Below are 21,078 nucleotides of genomic sequence, written 5' to 3' on the forward strand. Positions count from 1 at the left end.
AAATGTTATCTGCTAATTTTAAAAAGTACATTTTCCATCACTACTCAAGGCCCACATACAAATTATGCTAAAGTGAAAGAAAGAAAGAAAGAAAGAAAGAAAAAGAAAGGAAGGAAGAAAGGGAAAGAAAGAAAGAAAGAAATTCGTACTATAATAATTATCTTTGTCCTCTGATACTTTATATTCTAGTTTAGTCTATTTCATTTTTTTTAAAAAAATGTTTGCAACCAACCAAAAAATTTTTGATAATCCACCAACAGGCCACGATTCACAGTATGAAAAACACTAGAGTTTTAGTTTTTTTATACATTCACGGCATAGCAGATGGTCAGGCACATAGCAGACTCCCCAATAACTGTGAAAGTGTACTGATTGTTTAAGATGATCAGATTTCATCTGGTTTTTTTTAAGGCTAAAAACATAGTCTGTGATTATTTAGAAATGCAAAATGGAAACCTCTCGGAGTCAGATGTGTTTATGAGAAAAACACACCAAACTAACTTTATTGTCTTATCTTAATGATTTAGTAAACCATGGAAATACCATAGACGTGGAGTGTCTGGATTTCAGCCAGGAACTGACAAAAGGCTCTCATGATATTGTTGTGGCCAAGACGGCAAACTGCTGGAGGCTACAGAGCATTTTGTTAGTAGCTGGTTGAGTAACTCCATCAAAGAGTGTGATCAAACGACTGAAAGTAACTGAAGGAGAGATCTCTGGGGGGTGCTTTCAGGTTATGCCCATTTTAAGAATAACTTGAATGAGTCAGAAGAATTCATGTTTTTTAGATGTGAAGATGGCACAGATTATTCACTAAGTGATCTTGAGCAAGGCACCCACTCTGAGACTCAATTTTCTCAGCTGTAAAATGGAAATGATAACAATACACATTTAGCATGGTTTGTCAACAGGATCAAATGAGATTATATATGAAAATGCCCGATAAATGTTAAAGTGCAAGATAAAACTAATTATTGTTGTTAGAGCACAGTGATATTGAGATGCATGAAGATCTTAGCAGAATTGAAGGACGGCCTATTAATAAGATGAAATTTCATGAAGTAAAATATAAAGACCATAACTTCACAAATCTATTATAGGATGTGCAAGATGGAAAGGCTTGGTTCCTATTAATAGCCTTGAGAGTTGTAGCAGATTTAAGCTTAATATGAGTTAACCATGTAATGTGGCTACCAAACTATGATCACCACCTTAGGATACCTGACCAGAAGCATGAATCTCAATACTTGGAAGGTTGCAGACCCACTGTATTCTGCCTGGTCACATACATCAGGAACAATGAGCCACATTTTCAGGGGCACGTGGAAAGGGATTTACTCCTAGAGAAGAGTAATCAGAATGGCCAATGATCTAGACACCACAACCTTCTATGAAGGATGACTGAAAGAACTAATGGTTTGGTTTAGAAAGAAGGAACTCAAGAGCAGTGCTACTCGAAGTGTGGTTAAGGGGTTGACAGTCATCAAACTTACTAGTCTTCACTGAGATAAGTTCAGACGTTGAGAGTAAGCATTAAAACCATTTGTCACCATTTGGCAAGGCTGTGCTGTACGAGTTCATGATCAGTGGACTTGTCTTATTGAACAGGGTTGAGACCAGGGGCGCAGTAGGTCATAATGTGTGACGTTTCAAGATTAGTTTACCTACCATAACCCAAAGTGTATAATGTACAGGATCCACTGTTTTACAGAAAGATAATTGCAGAAGTTGGATAGTAATGAAAGATTGAAGATGAATTTTGAAAATACAGCATCACTTACTTCATTTTGAATGAAAGGTAAAAAAAATAGCCAAAACTTTAAAGAATTACTTTAAGACTTCTTCTTTGATTCCACTCAACATATTCTGTGAGATGGGTTTCTTTATGATGACTAGTATTAAAACAAAGAAACAGGGACTTCCCTGGTGGTGCAGTGGTTAAGAATCTGCCGGCCAATGCAGGGGACACAGGTTCAAGCCCTGGTCCAGGAAGATCCCACATGCCGCGAAGCAACTAAGCCTGTGTGCCACAACTACTGAGCCTGCGAACCACAACTACTAAGCCTGCATGCCTAGAGCCCATGTGCCACAACAAGAGAAGCTACTGCAATGAGAATCCAGCACACTGCAACGAAGAGTAGCCCCCGCTCTCTGCAACTAGAGAAAGCCTGAGTGCAGCAATGAAGACCCACACAGCCAAAAAACAAAATAAAACAAAACAAAAAACAAAGAAACATTTTAGATATGCATTTTTCCCTGTGAGTAGTGTTGCTGTCAATCCAACCTAAATTAGATAACAAGCAAAAAACTCACTGTCAGGAGGAATACTTATAGTCATAGTGTTTGATTGAAATGTGCGTACAGACATTTAACATGGGGAATTTCAAAGTAAACTTTTTGTTTAGTTCTGACAGCTGAACAACAAAAAAAGTTATAAGTGCAATCATGATTCTTCATATTAATAGCCTAAGTATACTTTTAATAAAAATATGAATAATTTTTGTAATTCTTTTCTATTTCCTGTTATATTTGTTCCAATTATATTTATTGGGATGCAATTTTGTATCTGTAGAGTCTAATAAAATATTTAGGCTTGTATTTTCTATAATCTTTTATCATTTCATAGTTCTAATAATTCCTTTGTAGTGAATTTTACAAACGTTATCTTGGTCAGTGGCAGACTGGAAATTAAAAAAAGAAAAATCAGTCACCATAGACAGTTTAAGAGACTTTGTTCTAGATTGAGCAAAGGTCAGAAAACTTTCTGTAAAGGGTCAGATAGTAAATATTTTAGATTTACAGGCCATCCAGTCTGTCACAACTACTCAACTCTGCCTTTGCAGCCAAAAGAATGGGTGTGGCTTTGTTCCAATACAACTTTCTTTACAAAAGCAGGAGCACTAGTTTGCTGACCCCGGATCTAGAGGAAGGGGAAATCCATATTCTGTGCTTCTCCAGAGAAAACAGCTGGAATCAGATGGGCAAATTTACACAGAATCAGCTTTTAGCTTATTATATGGAAGACTTCTGGTAATTAGGAAAAACCAAACTGCCTTGCAATATAATCAACTCATCACGTCTAGATGCTTACAAACAGAGCCTGAGTGAATTATGATAGATGCTCTAAAAGTATATCCTGTACTGGATGGGAGACTGGAAAAGATGAGCGAAGATCTAACTCAAAGATCCTATGGTTCTAGGACATTCACGTGCCAACAGTCTTCAAGACTGTATACTCTCCAGCCAAGCGAATGATGGAATGAAATGTAACTTCTTTCATGTGACGCTGCTGTTCGGAGCTGCCAGGAGGTGTCTTATTTGGTGGGAGATTTGAGGTTGTGAAAGGCAGGGGGGCCGGTGGGGTGGATTGGGAGGCAGAGGTCAGGCTCCCTGACGACACCCGCAGCTCCTTTGAAATGCCCACGGCATCCAGGCCGGGAGGTGCTGGCTGCAACGTGGCAATTAGTCATCGTTTCTGTGTGGCTTTCCACCTTTGGCCATGATTTCAGAGAGCTTTGTTAAAACTGTAACTTAAACCAGAAACTTCTTTTGAAGCTGCTCTTTCTCCCCTGGGAAATCTTAGGTAAGAGTCCCGTGTTCGTGCGCGTCCCTCTCTTTCCTCATCTAACAGAGATCCTTATGGGAGTTCGGTCTCTGACTTTAGCTTTGTACTCAGAGCTAAGCACCATCGCATAAACGCTAACCGTAATTAGGGGATTTCAGTGTCGTCATAAAGCAAGTGTGAATTCTGTAGGTAATAATGAAGAGAAACACTTTTCTGAGAAAGATCAGCTTTGCAAGTGCCTTGGGGTTTTTAATTTAGATGAAACGCCAGTGTTTCGCTTTTTCTAAAAAATGAGAACATTCTTAGCTGAAATTATATATGCTTCAGAGACAAATGCCCACCAGACACTGCAAAAGAAAGGATTTTGTATTTTTTAAACAAAATTTGACCATCTCTTTCCGCTGGAAACAGGAGCCCATACAAGTCCACAGCCGTGAGAGGCGGCTAATGCATAGTTACACAGAAATTTAGACGTTTATCTTCCATTACAGTTGACTGGAGCTGAGCGGCTGAGCCCTCCAGTTCAGAAGCAGGGACCTGCCACTTGCAGCGCTGCAGGGGGAGGAGCCTGAGGCCCGAGGCAGACAACTGCTGACGTCCCCAGGCTCTCAGAAATGCTGGGTTTTAGTGAGTCTTTCAGTGAGGAGCCTGGCCAAGACTGAGGACACTCTTCTCCACCTGACTCTCACAGGGAAGGTAATCTCGATCTTTAGAGGATTGCTTCTCTCTTCTGCAAAGTGGTAAGGTGCGATTTCATTTCTCCTGGTGCTTTACAAGCGAGTGGCATTTGATGTACAGGAAAAGTGCATGCCTAACTAAGTATGAATGAGGCTTCACCATCTTTATGTATTTGTGGATTCTCTTTTTTTTTTTTTTCTGCCTTGGGTCAACCCACCAAACTCTTCAGAATTAAACAGAATTAAATGAGAACCAAGTTCAGAGCAGAGCAATGAGATTCATGACTCATTCACTATGAGAGATCCAGAGATAAATTTCCATGAAGACATTAAATAGATCATGGACTTGAGTACAAGACAGCAAGAAATATCCTGCTTCTAAAACAACAATAAAAATACATAATTGTATGTATTGCTGAGGAAACCCTTCCAGGTCTCAGGCCAAGGGTCAGAAGCTCATGCCAATACGTTTCTGAATATCTCTGAAAGGCCAGGAGGGGCAGTTTGCGGCCAGAATAGCTGGGCTCAGATCCTGCCTCTGCTGTTTCTTCGTGGCTCTGGGCAGGTTACTCATCTTCCCTGCCCTTCAACCTCTGCATCTGTGACACGGGGTTAGTGATGAGGAATAGTGCCTGGCACAGAGCGGGCACCGCGGGAGCTCGTTAACCACACCACAGAGCACTGAGCAGGCACACACGGCCCTTCTGAGGCCCAATGGTCCTGAAGGGAGAAGAATGACTGTGGCCCTGGACGGCTAAGCCATTTGGGGATGACATCGTGCAGCATTAAACATGTCTGGGCCTCTGCAGATTAGAGATGAACATTATATTTCTATTTCTTGGATTGATTAAAATGGGGACATACCCAGAGGAAATGCTACTGTCTTTTTTTTTCTTCTTCCAAACAAACTAATTCCAAAGTTGGTTGAAGCTCCCTGTGGTGCTTGGTTCGCGAGTTTCATTTTCTATTTTTGATCATTTGGCCTAGTCCTAGCCTGTATTTATTTTTGGCATTTTTTTGCAGTAAAATAAAGGACTAGCCTATGACTCGGGCAAGGGACAGATCATGGGAACACGTGCCACCACCAGGGTCTCCTGCATAGTTGCTTAGACCACAGTCACAGATGCTGGTCATGACTGAGATTCACAAGTGGGTGGAGATCACCCACTGGATTCATTTATTTCAAAATTCAGGCCATGAGTCCCCAGTTTACAATGCGGAAAGCAATGTTTTATTCAAGTGCATGCATCTGCGGGGCCTGCAGCTAAGTAGGGGCTGGAAGAGTGTGTGCCACTATACCCAGCGTAAGGACTAAATTAAGAATGTCACAATACTGAAGTGACCAGCTTACAGAGGAGCTTCTGTGAAGGTAACAGAGTCTAACAAATGTTATTCAAGCCTATCTCACATGTGGGTTTTGAAATGCCGGCAATAAGGGAAGAATCCAATCACACCACTTGGTTGAAAACAAATCCCGTTGTTAGTTTTTGGCATTTGCTTTTGTGACACACAGCAGCTAAGGAGCTGCACCGGCAGCGTACAGACCAGCCACACAGGCGTGGCTACGCTCGGTTTAATAAGAACCACGTGTTACAAGCAAACAGTGTGTATGCTTCTCAAGGGGTCTGTTCAGCCAGATAGCTGTTGGGATGTTTATTCCCACATTTACAATTTTTCTTTGACCTGGACAAACTGCTCATGTTTTAATATATTCTCTGGATATTGTTTTTCACCATTTTACCTCCTTAGCTTAAATCTTTGGCTCCCAGCTCAAACCCTAAGCTGTTTTGAAGGTGAGGTCAACCAGAATTCATTTGTGCTTTTTTTGGGTGCTGTTTTAGAGCATAAATTCAGGTTAAAGTTATTTTTAAAGATTAGGTTACTCAGGAGTGACTTAAAATCCACGGGCTGTAATGACTTCTCTGTATAGACCAGAATAAAGAACACTTTCTTTTGACTCAAAGATGTTTTCTCTGCTTCTTCAAAATATACTAAGGCTTGACTTGTTACATACTGAAGATGTGAAATGAAAAAAGTAGGCAACGATTTCAATTCTGAGTTTCCTAAAAGGATCAATTCAGTGAGAAAGAGAGGTCTTTCAGTGCAGTGGTTAGGGGCCTCGGTTTTGGAGTTAGACACACCTGAAATTGAAACCCTGCTCCTCCACTGGTTGAAAGATCACGGGCAAGGGACTTAACCTGTTCAGGTTTTATTTTCCTTCTCTAGAAAACAGAGAATCCCTATCACAATGGATTAAATGCCATAACATAGCTCGTGGAAAACAGTAAGTGCTCAATAAAGTACAGCTTTGTTTCAGAACCAAAATCTCCTGTCTTATTCCTACAGAGGGAAGAGCACGTGCAAAGTCCTAGAAGAGGGAGGGAGCATAGTGGCTCGTAAAACTGAAGGACATTCCCTGTGACCAGAGAAAAGTGCAAGGGGCGAGAATGGAGAGATGCGGCAGGTTCTGAATCTTGCTGTTACACTCTCCCCCCAACCCCTCAACCATGATGAAACAAACCTGCCTGACAATGAATGCATCTTGACTGCACTTGAAAATAAAATGCCACAGGAAAGAATGAGGCAGAAGACACTTGGCCCCATAGATTCTTTTCTGCATTCTCTTAATCTACAAATCACTGTGGAGAATTTGGGTCTAATATGGAGTGGATATTTACAACTAAAACTTCTGAAAGATTATCATAAACAATTAAGGCATTTTACATTTTTATGCAAACCCTCTGATAAAACTAAATCAAAATGAAACAGTGAAACAAACAGACGTCAGCCTAGATATATAACAGACTTACTTATGATGTTTATGATATAATGGGATATTTGGAGAACAAACACTGACGGTCGGGCATTTCAGAATTTTGCTTCAGTTCGTGTTGTTTTTCATTTGCGAATGCAAGCTTCTCCTATTGGTATAGCCATGGTCTCAGTAAGGTGTAGTAAGCTTACCTACCTTTTTCCTTTGGAAGTTCACATCAAGTTTCATTGAGGCACACTTGTTCAAGGTATTTAGTCGTCTAAAAAGAAAGAAAAATGTGATGATTGCTACCATTAATGAACCTAAATCTTCCTTCCAGTTTGATAATTCTCATTGATTGCCAGTGAAGTTGAAAGTGCAGAAGCAACCAATCACGTCCGAAGAAAGGACTGTACCCAGAGAAGGTACACAGTAAAAGAGTTCCCATTTGTTCTCCAGCCTCCAGACCTGAGAGGACCTTCCATGAAGCCTACCAATCCCTGCCCCTTCCCTTTCCTGGCTTCTCTTTCCACTATTCTTGGAAGCTGTGAGCACTTAGTTTTAGCCATACTTTCACCAGTCCCTCAATTCGTCTGCCACCTTGACCTTCCATCCAGTCTGTCCTACTAATTCCCCAAATTTGGATCAACTCAACCATCTGTCTTCTCTTCTGCTCTTGTGTAATAGTGCTGAATTACACATGCCATGGACTGAACTGTGTCCTCCTCAAACTCATACACTGAAGCCCTAAATCCCAATGTGATTGTATTTGGAGTAAGAAGTAATAAAGGTTAAATGAAGTCATAGGGTGGAGCCCTGATCCAACAAGATTAACGTCTGTAAAGGAAGAGACACCAGAGCGCTCCCTCCCTCTCTCTCAATCCGCCACGGGAGGACAGGGCAAGAAGGTGGCTGTCTGCAAGCCAGGAGGAAAGTCCTTACCAGGAACCGAACCCTGTTGGCGCCTTGATCTTGGACTTTCCAGCCTCCAGAACTGTGAGAAAATAAACCTCTGTTGTTTAAGACACCCAGTCTGTGGTATTTTGTTATGGCAGCCCGTGCTGACTAATATATACATTTTGAAATTCTCCCTCAGCTGGGCTCATCAAATTGCTACCCAGCATTTATTTCATTTTTGGTCTCTGGTCAGCATCCATTCTCAGAGAATGAAAACTATCTAATCCCTCAACAGATGACTTAGCCACGACTGCCAGTGGGAAAATACAGCTTAAGTCACTAATTCTTTTAACAATTCTTTCCTTCATCATATAAAAGAGATGCTCCTATTCTTTTTCAAAGCTAACACTTTATCATGTGTCTGATTTCAACATCCACCACTTCATTGGGACTTTGACACCTCATTTATTCCCTCTCACCTCAGCAGACTCTTCACTGTTTTTTTCTCTAAGCTCATCCCTGTCATGAACAAACTGACTAACCAATTAGTTAGCAACCTAAATAACCATAATCAAGCAAACTACCAATTTTCCTTCAATCTTATCTTTCCATCAAGCAACTCTACTCACCATCCTGACATCCCCTTCCTTATATTATTCAGTTTGCTGAGAACATCCTTAATTTTCATTCACTCTTCAACCCACTGCAATCTAATTTCATGAAATTCTCTTTGCAAATGCCTTTATTATTTTGTTTTATTTGATTTTTTTTAAATTATAGCATATGGTTTAAGGAGTCAAACATTACCCCTCACGTCCTTTTCCATTTACCAGTCTTTGGAGGCAACTTTTTAAAGTGTTTCTTTTGGTGTTTACTTCCAGCAACATGTATATGCTGTTACTTCTTCATTTTTCAGTTTAAGCCATTATCTATTGACGTTGTTCTATGAAAGATAAAGTTTTTTTTACTATGCATTCCCCCCTCATCCTCCTACATGCACATTTGTACCCTTTGCCTCTTATGTAGTTGTCATAATTTTGTAATTTTTTGATAAATCAATATTTAGTGTTTATTTTCTATGACCATGTAAATGCTATTCACATGTATATCATGCTCTGATTACTTTTCCTTTCATTCTAAACTTTTCATTATCCCAGGAGTTAATAAGCATCTTATTTGTTTCCTCAGTTTTCTGTGTACTTATCCTTAAATTCAAACTCAGACACTTCCCTAATTATCTAAATGTGTTAAAATATATCAGTCTATCTAATTTCCTTGGAGATGTCTTTCTCAGAGCCTTCTGACCTGTTCTAGTTGGGGTTGCTATATATATTTTTTCTTTTTAAGTCATGGGCTGATTAGATTTCTCAGAACTCAGATTCTTCTTGAGTGTGTTTTCCAGTGCTCTGGAGCTGAGTTACAAAAGAGGCCTGGGGATCTCAATATTTGGAATATAGGTAGACTGTCAATGGAGCCCCCATTTTCAATAGAGTATTCCATTTTCAGCAGTGTCTGATGTCCCTCGGTCCAGCCTCTCCAGAGAATAAACTTCCAGTCTTGTGCTGATGGTTAGGGAGAGAAGTCAGCAAGATTTAGCTTGCGGAGTGGATCAACGGCTCTACCTACTTTAAAATAGAATTTCAGGACTTCCCTGGTGGTTCAGTGGGTAAGACTCTGCGCTCCCAAAGCAGGGGGCCTGGGTTCGATCCCTGGTCAGGAAACTAGATCCCACAGGCATGCCACAACTAAGAGTCCGCATGTCCCAACTAATAATCGCACGCCACAACTAAGAAATCTGCATGCTGTAACTAAGAGCCCTCATGCCACAACTAAGAGTTGGCACGCCGCAACAAAAGATCCTGCATGCTGCAACGAAGATCCTGTGAGCCACAGCTAAGACCTGGTGCAGCCAAAAATAAATAATAAATAAATAAATATTTTTAAAAATAAAATAGAATTTCAAACAACCCTCTTCTTTTTTTTGTATAAATTTTTAAAATTTTATTTTATTTTTATTTTTGGCTGCGTTGGGTCTTCGTTGCTGCGTGCGCGCTTTCTCTAGTTGCAGGGAGCGGGGCCACTCTTCATTGTGGTGCACAGGCTTCTCATTGCGGTGGCTTCTCCTGTTGTGCAGCACGGGCTCTAAGCATGCGGGCTTCAGTAGTTGCAGCACCTGGGCTCAGTAGTTGTGGCTCACAGGCTCTAGAGCGCAGGCTCAGTAGTTGTGGCACACGGGCTTAGTTGCTCCGCGGCATGTGGGATCTTCCCGGACCAGGGCTCGAACCCGTGTCCCCTGCACTGGCAGGCAGATTCTTAATCAGTGCGCCACCAAGGAAGTCCCAACCCTCTTCTTTTTGACTCACCTTCAATCTCACTTCACATTTTGGATTTTTAGGATTTCTGTAGTGAAAATTGAGTTATTTTATGACTTTGTCTACTGACCTATGACTTTGTCCACTGACCATTTAGATTTTGTTTCTTGGGCTTGTCAAATCCTCTACCACATATTTTTGTTTTTCTGCTTTGAAAATTTGGTAACTGTGATTTCTCTCTCTCTGTATGGACATTTGCTTTCATAAAGGAATATCTCTCTGTAAATTAGTGGAAATTTAGAAGCAGCAAATTCAGTTGCAAAACCTCCCATCTTTGACCAATGACTTTTTTTTTGTATTCTGGTTGTACATAGATCTTAAGTTTTCAGTTCAATGAGTTTTGGCAATTGTAACTACCCTCGAACAAGATAAAGAACATTTCTTGACATCAGAAGGTCTTCCTGTGCTCCTTTACTGTCAGTTTTCCCTACCACCACATCCCCTCCCGCCACTCCCAATCATCATATAAATGGGATCATACGGTATGTATTCTGTGTGTGTCTGGCTTTTTTCACTCATCACAATGTTTTTGACATTAATTTGTGTTGTGTATAGCAATAATCATTCCTTTTAACTACTGAGTAGTATTCTATGGTATGAAGATATGGTATGAAGTGTCCATGGGTTTATCCCATGGACATTGGGCTCTTTCCAGTTTTGACCAATGAGTTTTTAATCGCCAAATTCCATAGTCTCTTTCTAGCAAAGACCTATTTGTAGCAATGGGACTAATTGGCGCTCACCTTCCTTGAAACTCTTCTGGTCTTCGGCATTCAAGGTGATGAATTCTCTCATCTCTCTAAACACTATCTCCTTCCTGTCACCAAGCAATACTTGCACCTTAACTATTGATATTTTTTAGAATTCAGACTGTGGTTCTTGTTCTTTTTACTCTGCACAAGCATAATGAGATATCTCATCTTAAAATAAACTAGACTCTGATGATGCCCATCCTCTTTCTCTAGCGTGGACATCTCACCTGAGCTCCAGAGCTACATTCCCAACTACTCACTAGTCTCATCCATCTGTGGGGTCCTCCTGGCCCTTCCAACACACCTATTAAAACTGAACTTGCTGCATTCTCTTCAAAACCTGTTTTTCCTATTTAAAGTCTTGTCTTGATTAAGAGCATCACCACTAAGCCACCCAAACCAGAAAATGGAGTCAACTTGAGACCCTTCTTCTTCAAGGTCTACATTCATTTGAGCATCAAGTCCTATCAATTATACCTCCATGATATCTTTGAAATCTTGCCTCTCCTTGGTCCCGCTCAGTCCCTTCTCATCTTTTTCTTAGAGTCAGGCAACAGCCTTTTAAATTGGTTTCACTAATGCTTCACATTGAAACCAGTTCTATTTCTCAACTTTTTATCATGTCACTTATTTACTTAAAATTATTTGATGACTATATTCATTTTCAGCCATCTCCAGTTTGCCCACTCACTAGACATTCATTAGTGTCAAATATGATAGGCAGTTATGGATTAGAAGCTGACCATCTAGTCTGAAGCTGGCTTCTGCAGGTTCTTGGCCTTTGCCCCTATAACTGACAGCCTGTTTTTTTTGGCCAGTTCCACATGTATTAACGTCTCTACCTAAGAGCTAAGAGTGGTATGTTAAATGCATTATATACTGTTGACCTTTGAACAATATAGGTTTGAATTGTGTGGGTCCACTCACACACACACCTTTTTTTTTCAATAAATATATCGGAAAATATTTTGAGATCTGCAACATTTTGAAAAAACTTGCAGATGAACTCCTTAGCCTAGAAATATCGAAAAAATTGAGAAAAAGGTATGTCATGGATGCATAAAATACATGTAGATACTAGTCTATCCTTACATAGGCACAAGGTGATATTTAATATAAAATCAGCAATGTATTAGTTTTCTTGCTGTTTTATAACTTTGCTTTCAAAAAATCACATTACCATACAATATGCCTCTTTCTCATAATTGGAGAAATTGCATATCAGTCTATCATCACAAGGAAGTGGTTTTTAAAAAAAGTAACAATGTTTCCAGTACTGGACTATGAATATAGATGCACTACTTATGCCATAAAAATTTTATAATGATTCATTCATTAGTGTGTAGGCTAAGCTACCGTGAAGCAATCCTGTCAATTAAACTAGGCTACCATAAGGCAATCATATTGCTGCTTCTTTGTTAACACGTGAATCGTTATACCTCTAAATAAATATGAATTTCTTTTTCACATTATCTTTTCATTTTTGATGTGTTAGTAACATGTATAACATCTGCAATGTTTTGTATCATATAAACCAATATTCATGTAGGTACCAACACACGTCTTGTAGGCAGACGACATGGACTTACAGTATTGAAAAATACAGTACAGCACTGTAAATGTACTTTCTCCTTCTTATGATTTTCTTAATAACATTTTCTTTTGTCTAGCTTACTCTATTGTAAGAATACAATATGTAACACATATACAAAATATGCGTTAATTGACTGTTTATGTTATTGATAAGGCTTCTGATCAACAGTAGGCTATTAGTTAAAATTTTAGGGAACCAAAAGTTAAATGTGAATTTTGACTTAGTGGGGGAGTCAGCAACCCTAGCCCTTGCATTGTTCAAGAGTCAACTGTACATCGGTCAAGGCATATATATAATATATATATATATATATATATATATATATATATATATATATATATATATATATATATATATATATATCTCCTCACTTGGAAGTTCTGATATATACCTAAATAAGTTGATGTTTCTTATTGGCAGCTCTGTAATAGGTTTGTTTAGGAAGGATTCTCTGTTATTTATAAAATTTACTTATCTAACAAACTTGTTATTCCATTATGGTTTGGAAACACAAACTATTTTATTCTACACAAAAGTTTTTTACCTACTGCACACACAAAAGTCATCAAATGGTTCATGCTTTACATACCACATACTTGAATATGCTTTATACTTTCTGACACACATAGGAAGTTTATTTATTATTTTTTATAGCTAGAGACTCTAACATTTAACTATCTAGATTCAGATCCTTTTACCTCCTCTAAACTCAGATATTTGCTTGTGTCTTAAGAATTGCTCCTCTACTTGGAGAAAATGTTTTCAAAACATGTATCTCATAAAAGACTCGTATGCAGAATACATAGAGAACTCTTAAATTCTGTAAGTCACAAAACCTGATTTAAAAAGTAGGCAATATATTTGAACAGATACTTCTAAAAGAAGATATACAAATGGCAAATAAGTAAATGAAAAGATGCTCAACATCATTCGTCACTGGAGAAATACAAACTAAAATCATAATGAGACACCACCATACACACACTAGAATGTCTAAATTAAAAATACTTACAATACTAAGTTTTACAAGAATATAGAACCACTGAAACTTCCAAAGGGGTACGGCCTCTTTGGAAAACAGCTCGGCAACTTCTTATAAAATTAAACATGTTTTTAGCAGCTGACCCAACAATTGCACTCTTAGTTATTTATCCAAGATAAAATAAATCATACATCCATATAAAGACATGTACTTGAATGTCTGTAGCAGCTTTATTCACAAAATAGGCAAAAAGTGGCAATAATCCAAATGTCCATCAACAGGCAAATGGATAAAAAATTGTTGTATATCCATACAATGAAGTACTCAACAATACAGAGGCACTAACTCCTAATACACACAGCAACGTGGATGAACCTCAGAGGCACTGTGCAGATGGAAAGAAGCCAGATACAAAGTGGGGACACCATATGATTGCAGCTATAAAAAATGTACAAACGGTAAAGGTGCAGTGACAGAAAACAGCTCAGCGGTTGCCAGTGTGGCAATGGAAATGCTCCATACCATGACTGTGGTGATAGTTACATAACGTAACCATATATATTTGACAAAACGCATCCAGTTGTATTCTTTAAGTTGGTGAATTTTTTTGAACATAAGTTATACTTCAGAAAAGCTGAATAAAAATAATGCAAGTGGGTAACACCAGTGGGAATGGTGGAGTAAAGATCTCCAAAATCCTGCTCTTCCATAAAAATAACAAAAATACTGGCAAAAATGGTCAAAATCAACTTTTTAGGAAAATCTGGAAATTAATAAAAGCTTGCAACAATCCAACTAGTGCCTATGTAAGAAAAATTACTGAATCTATGTAGGAACAGTGAGCTCTGTGGCACCTGAACGTGCCCTTTTTTCCTCAGCTCTGCAGGAGCTACGAAAAGCCGACAGGCATCACAATCAGAGGACTTGTGAAAACCAGCAGCCTGGCAGCCACTGGAGAGGGCAGAATGGGTTTGACCTTCCCCAAAGGTCCATTTTTAAAGAATTTTCATTATTTGAGCTGTCTGGCAATTCACTGAATGCCCCCATTCACAGGGCTTATCTTTCTTTAACCTGACACTGAGCTCATCACTGAGAAAAGCTTTTTCCCAGGGTGTTTGTCAAAAACAATCAGTGGCAATTATTTAACACCAGAGCTGCCTGAAGTGGTGATAACAGTTGAACCAAACAAGATGTGGACCAAAAGGAATGAAAGGAATAGCTGGGGAAATGAGATACCCACAGGGACTAAGAAACGTTCTGACATATTCTTAGGAATCTAGAAGGCCAAGCACACGTGCAGAACTGTGTGCATACCTAGGAATGACCTGAGAAGGTCTAATTTCTCTCCTCTGGCTGACCTTGATGATCTGCACAAGCAGGAAATAAAGCCTGAGACAGAGTTACCAAATTCCTGCTGGAGCACTGAAACCATAGCCCAGTATGCACTAACTGTCCCTTGGCAAAGGCCAGCAGACATACTGGTTCGAGACATTTAAGGAAATCTCTGTCCAATCATCTGCAGACCACTAAGCTAACTGAGTACAGACTTCCATGGTCATACGAAGGATTCAGACTTTACATAATTAGTTGAAGAATGTCGCTAAACAAACAGCAACAATAACAACAAACTTTGGGGAGGAGGGGATCTGATTTTGAGAGTTGCCTCATTTATAATGTTTACAATGTCCAGTTTTAAACAGAAAATTATAAGACAACACACTGATTCTAAAGTTTATATGGAGAGGCAAAAGACCCAGAATAGCCAACACAGTCTTGAAGCAGAAGAATAAAGTTGGAGAATTGACACTATTCAATTTCCAGACTTACCATAAAGCTATAGTAATCAAGACAGTATGATATTGGTGAAAGAAGAGATGAACAGAATAATGGAACAGAACAGAGAGCCCAGAAATAGACCCACACAAATATAGCCAACTGATCTTTGACAAAGGAGTAAAGGCAATACAATGGAGACAGGTTTTCAACAATGTTGAAAGAACTATATATCCACATGCAAAAAAAAGTCAGTCTAGACATAGATCTTATACTCTTCACAAAAGTTAACTCAAAATGGATCACAGATCTAAATGTAAGCACAAAACTGTCACACCCCTAGAAGATAACATAGGAGAATATCTGTATGACCTTAGGTTTAGTGATGACTTTCTAGGTACAACATCAAAGTCACGATCTATGAAATAAATACTTGATAAGCTGGACTTCATTAAAATTAAAAACTTCTACTCTGTGAAAGAAACTGTCAAGTATATGAGAAGCTATGCCATAGGCTTAGAGAAAATATTTGTAAAAATCATATCTGATAAAGGACTGTTATCTAAAACATACGAAGAACTCTTAAAACTCAAAATAATAAAATAAACAATCCAATTAAAAAAAGAGACCAAAAATCTGAACAGATACCTCACCCAAAGAAGATACAATGATGGCAAATAAGCATATGAAAAGATGCTGTATATCATATATCATTAGAAAATTGCAAATTAAAACAACCATGAGATACCACTACACACCTACTAGAACGACAACATTCTAAAACACTGGTATTACCAAATTCTGGCTAGGATGAGGAACAACAGAAACCCTCATTCATTGCTGCTGGGAATGCAAAATGGTACAGCCCCTTTGGAAGACACTTTGGCAGTTTTTTATAAAACTAAACATACTCTTAGTATACGTTCCAGTAGTTTGCACTCCTAGGTACTTACGCAAAGAGTTGAAAACTTATTGCACACATAAACTTGCACGGGAATTTTTTTAAGCCATAAAGACAAATACTATATTTCTAAAAGACATATGTACTCAAAATATAAACCAATGTGACAAAACTTTTGAAGCCAACATGTCCACAGTATCAATGGGTGTGAGGTGACATTGCACAGGAATGTTTATAGCAGCTTTATTCATAACTGCCAAAACTGGCAACTGGAAGTGCCAACAGCTTGGAAGTGACCAAGCTGTTCTTCAGTAGGCGAATGGAAAAATAAACTGTGGTCCATCCAGACAATGGAGTATTATTCAGTGCTAAAGAAATGAGCCATCAAGCCATAAAAAGACATAAAGGGACCTTAAATGCATATTACTAAACGGAAGAAGCCAATCTGAAAGGCTCCATACTATATGATTCCAACTGTATGACATTCTGGAAGAGGCAAAGCCAGTAAGAAGATCAGTGGTTGCTATGTATTAGGAGTGAGGGAGGGATGATAGGGATGAGTAGACAGAGCATAGAGGGTCTTTAGGGCAGTGAAATATTCGCATGATACTCTAATGGTGGATACGTGACATTACACATTTGTCAAAACCCAGAGAATGTACAAGACCAAGAGAGAAGCCTAATACCAACTACAGACTTTGGGTGATAATGATATGTCAATGCAGGTTCACCAGTTGTAATGTGCTCCTCTGGTGGGGATGTTAATGGTGGAAGAGGCTGTGCATGTGTGGGTACAGGTGGTATAGGAGAACTCTCCATACTTTGTGGTTAATTTTCCTGTGAACCTAAAACTGCTCTAAAAACAAAGTCTATTTTTAAAAAATGTAGTCTTTGTTTTATTCATTTAAAAATCATTTTATTCCTTGGACTTTGAAATTACTGATGTAAAGTGATCTACATTTCTTTTGTTCTGATTCTACTTGCTTATTAGTTCTCAATACAATCTACAAAATTGTCATCATTAAAGACATCTTAGCGGGACTTCCCTGGTGGTCCAGTGGTAAAGAATCCTCCTTCCAATGCAGGGGACGTGGGTTCGATCCCTGGTCAGGGAACTAAGATCCCACATGTTGCGGGGCAACTAAGCCCACGTGTCACAACTACTAAGCTCGTGCGCCTCAACTAGAGAGCCTGCGTGCAGCAAACTACAGAGCCCACGAGCTCTGGAGCCCATGCACCATAATTAGAGAAGAGAAAACCCGCAAGCCACAACTAGAGAGAAGCCCGTGTGCCACAAGGAAGAGCCCGCATGCCTCAAGGAAGAGCCCACGTGCCGCAACTAAGACCCAATGCAGCCAAAAAAATAATAATAATAAATAATAAAATAAACAAACAAACAAACAAATAAATGGGCTTATAAAAGAAAAGACATCTTAGAATTTCTGGATACAATTTCAAGTATCATACACATAACCATTCAACTCCTCCTTTCACAGTGTATACATTTATTAAATCAACATGTATACTTTAAACATCTTATAATTTTGTCAATTGTACCTCAATAAAGCTGAAAAAAAAAACAGCTGATTTTTTAAGATGGGAAAAAAAGAAAAAGAGAGAAAGCACTCTTTATGGTGGTCTGAAACTAGGTAGACATTCCTAGCACGGTATAGCTTCAGTCTATATTTATCTTGCATAAGGTAAAGTAAACAATGGCTAGACTCTCCGAGAATACAAAATGGATGAAACACACCGGGGAGAGATGGAAATGCCTCTTTAAGGACTGGCTGCTTCAGGTAAAAGAACATGTCATATAACAGAAGTGTTCACAGCACTTTATCAAAACCACTGTGAAGTTCTGCTGCGATTGCAGCCAGTCTGCATTTAGGACAAATATTTAGCATCAGTATCTGTTCCCCTCTAACTTAATGATACCTTATATAAAGTAATATAAAACGCTTCAGATAATCTGAGTTGGTCTAACACTGGTGGCCTGGAAAGCTACTCCTGCATGAATAACAATTTTGATTATAAAACGTATTTTCTTTGCTGCATGAACGGTGTGTCTTTCCACTGGATTAGAGCCTCTTTTAAGGCAGGAACCATAATTTATTCTTCTAATCCGCATAAGCCCTAGCAGGTAATTTTATACATGATTGTCTCTGTAGGTTTTTCTTTTTTAACTGAACATACTTTTTCTACATAGGTCCAATCAGCGATTGACTTTAAATAGTAACAATAGACCTTGCATAGTCAGAATAAAAGAATTATTCTCCTCCACTGAATGTGACAGGCTGAGAGCTGCACCTTATTTGCATCTCTAACGCCCAGCACAGGCGCTGGCTCAGAGAGAATCCACTTGGTAAATGTTTGCTAAGGAAACATTAGAACTTGGCAGGCTCTAGGGACCACTTGGCCTGACCCTTTTATTTTCAAATGAGCAGACTAAGGCTCTGAGAGAAACACTTGCTCAAGGGAACCATGCATCATCTAGAGAGCTGGACTTCTTGTCCAGAGATTTCTCTGCTCCTGCCTACTCAGGGAAAATCTAGCAGGGCCTGGGAAATGACAGCCTGTGCCATGGACCTAGTCAATAGGCTAGTCAATAAATGGTAGTTTCCTTCCCCCGTCCACCTTTTCCACGGAAAGAGGAAACCCATGACACGTGACGAAGCTGTCCAGTTTGTGCTCTGGACAAACTGGATTTACGTGTTAAGGTAAGCAAAGCAGTTTGACCTTTTCAGAAGTCATGTCCACAATGTCCACTGCTCCCAGAACCTGTTAATTTTTACTCTTTTCTTCAGGAGACTTTAGAACGGTTAATACATTAGTAAAGGAGAAATAGTCAAAAGTCTCATTTTAAAAGTGAAACGTGAGGCTCTGGTGGAAAAGTCAACACGAAGAGAAGCCGAGATATGTTCATCCGACACTGGACACCACGTACCAGGAACAGGTTGAGTGGCTGGGAATGCAGAGGTGAGCAAGATGTGGTCCCTGTCCTCGGGGATCTTCCCGTCCCATGTGGGATGTAAATATGATGAATAAGAGAAGAAGCAATTCACTTTCTGAACACATAAGGACAAAACGTCCCAGAAGAGGCAATGTTTCAGCAAGGCTATGAAGGACTAATAGCAATTTGCCGCCTAGGTTAAAAGAACGGCAGGCGAAGCCAGCGGTCATTAAATGGCATGCTTTAGTCTAGGAACTGCAAGGATGTGAGTGGGAATCACTGGTGGGATGAGCAGGGCCCAGATCATGAAGGGCCCAGATGAAGATGTTAGGAGCAATCTGTGGCAGTGGGGGCTGGGGGTGAGGGTCTTGAAGGGTATTAGGAGAGTGATGTAATTCCACCGCATGTCAGAAACACACCTGGGGGCAGGACGGACACTGAGCTGAGGAAGGGCGGGTAGAAGATGGTTACAATAGTTTAGGTGAGAGACGGCAAAGAAGAGCAGAAAGGAAGTGACAGCAGCTGAAGACTGGGCCAGTGATGTAGAAGCTTGGGGGCCAGGGAGAAAGAGAGGATGACTCTGCATTTCAGGCTTTGGTCACTGTGCCTTTAAACATAGAAAACAGTGAAATAGGGAGGTACTGGGAGCTGGGACATGGAGAAGATAACAAGCTTACATTGTGATGCGTTCAATTTTGGGGCACCTTGCGACATCCAGACCTACTTGGGAATGATCGGCATGTAGATGATACACACAGAGGAGACATAATAATTAAACTAATTATCCAGGGAGAATTCAGAACCCCGGAAACTCCTGTGCTCAAGGCCCGGGTAGAGGAGGACCTGGGCTGGGGAAGGTGTAGCCAGAGACGGAAGCCACAGAACGAGCATTACAGACGGGCGGGTGGGGGGTGCAGTGAGTTATTTGTATCAAATAGTTAAGAAAGAGTAAGTGATACAAAACCTAAAATATGCCTTTTGGGTTCAGCAGTCATCATGGGCAGTTTCAGAGAAGCCTGAGTAGAGGGCTGAGCAGTGAATGATCCCCAAGAAGAAGTGTAGCTCAGCAGCAGAGAGATTTGGGGTATTTTGAAGAGAAAATGAATAATTTATCGCCACACAACATTCTCTCACAGGTAGAAGCAGTAAAATAATTTGTGAACTGACGGGTCATTTTCTGCCAGGTGCCAGTTCAATTTAACAAACAGTTATTGAATTCCTGCCCGGCACAGGGCCACGGAGCACCAGGCGCCCATGATGTACCACCGGACAAGACACGGTTCCTACCGGCGAGCACTTTGGAACTGCGAGGGAGTCCTCGCCTCCCCAGCTTACCACGCCCAGAGGGAGCGAGGCCAGGGTCAGCGTGAAGTGAGCTGTGTCCAGACTGCCCCGAGCATGGAGGGGACGCCTGGGAGGGCAGAGCCCAAAGGCCAGCAGGAGAATGAGGGAAAGGCAGGCAGTGTGCTTGCTGGGAGGGCTGGGGACTCGTGAGCAGGGAGTGCGCTGTGCGGGGACCAGTGGGAGACAGGGAGGGTGGTCTGGGCCCTGTCTGAGCAAAGTGCCCCCTCGGCCACTGTGACAGAGCCTGGGGAGACACAGAGCGGCCCTCTGCACTTGACGCATGAATGACAGCAATGGGGCCCTTTTCTTCTTCGTATCTTAGGTTTGTATTTTACATTTAAACTGCCAACTTTAGATTGGTCATGAGGTCTCCCATGCTGACTTAATGGTCAGTTTCCTGTGATATTTTTCTAATATTCCTGCCAAAGCCTCAAGAGGAATAACAAGCAGGGGTACGGGTTCATCTGATTCTGATTAAAGCTGCAGCCTGAACTTCTCACCCTCCGCTCAAGTGTCAGA

The 21,078-nt window shown here is 40.2% G+C and overlaps 1 protein-coding gene across 7 annotated transcripts in view; it reads right to left on the reverse strand.

The window, feature by feature from the left end:
- The window catches only part of STARD13 (StAR related lipid transfer domain containing 13), a 383,423-nt gene that overhangs the window by 27,386 nt on the left and 334,959 nt on the right, over positions 1-21,078 (reverse strand). For all 7 annotated transcript variants that reach the window (XM_079903299.1, XM_079903298.1, XM_079903297.1 and 4 more), the window contains one exon: positions 7,211-7,274. In XM_079903299.1, the coding sequence (XP_079759425.1) occupies positions 7,211-7,274 (64 nt within the window). The remainder of the gene's footprint in view (positions 1-7,210; positions 7,275-21,078) is intronic.

The sequence above is a fragment of the Stenella coeruleoalba genome (assembly GCF_951394435.1).
Source record: "Stenella coeruleoalba genome assembly, chromosome: 18".
Lineage (NCBI taxonomy): Eukaryota > Metazoa > Chordata > Mammalia > Artiodactyla > Delphinidae > Stenella > Stenella coeruleoalba.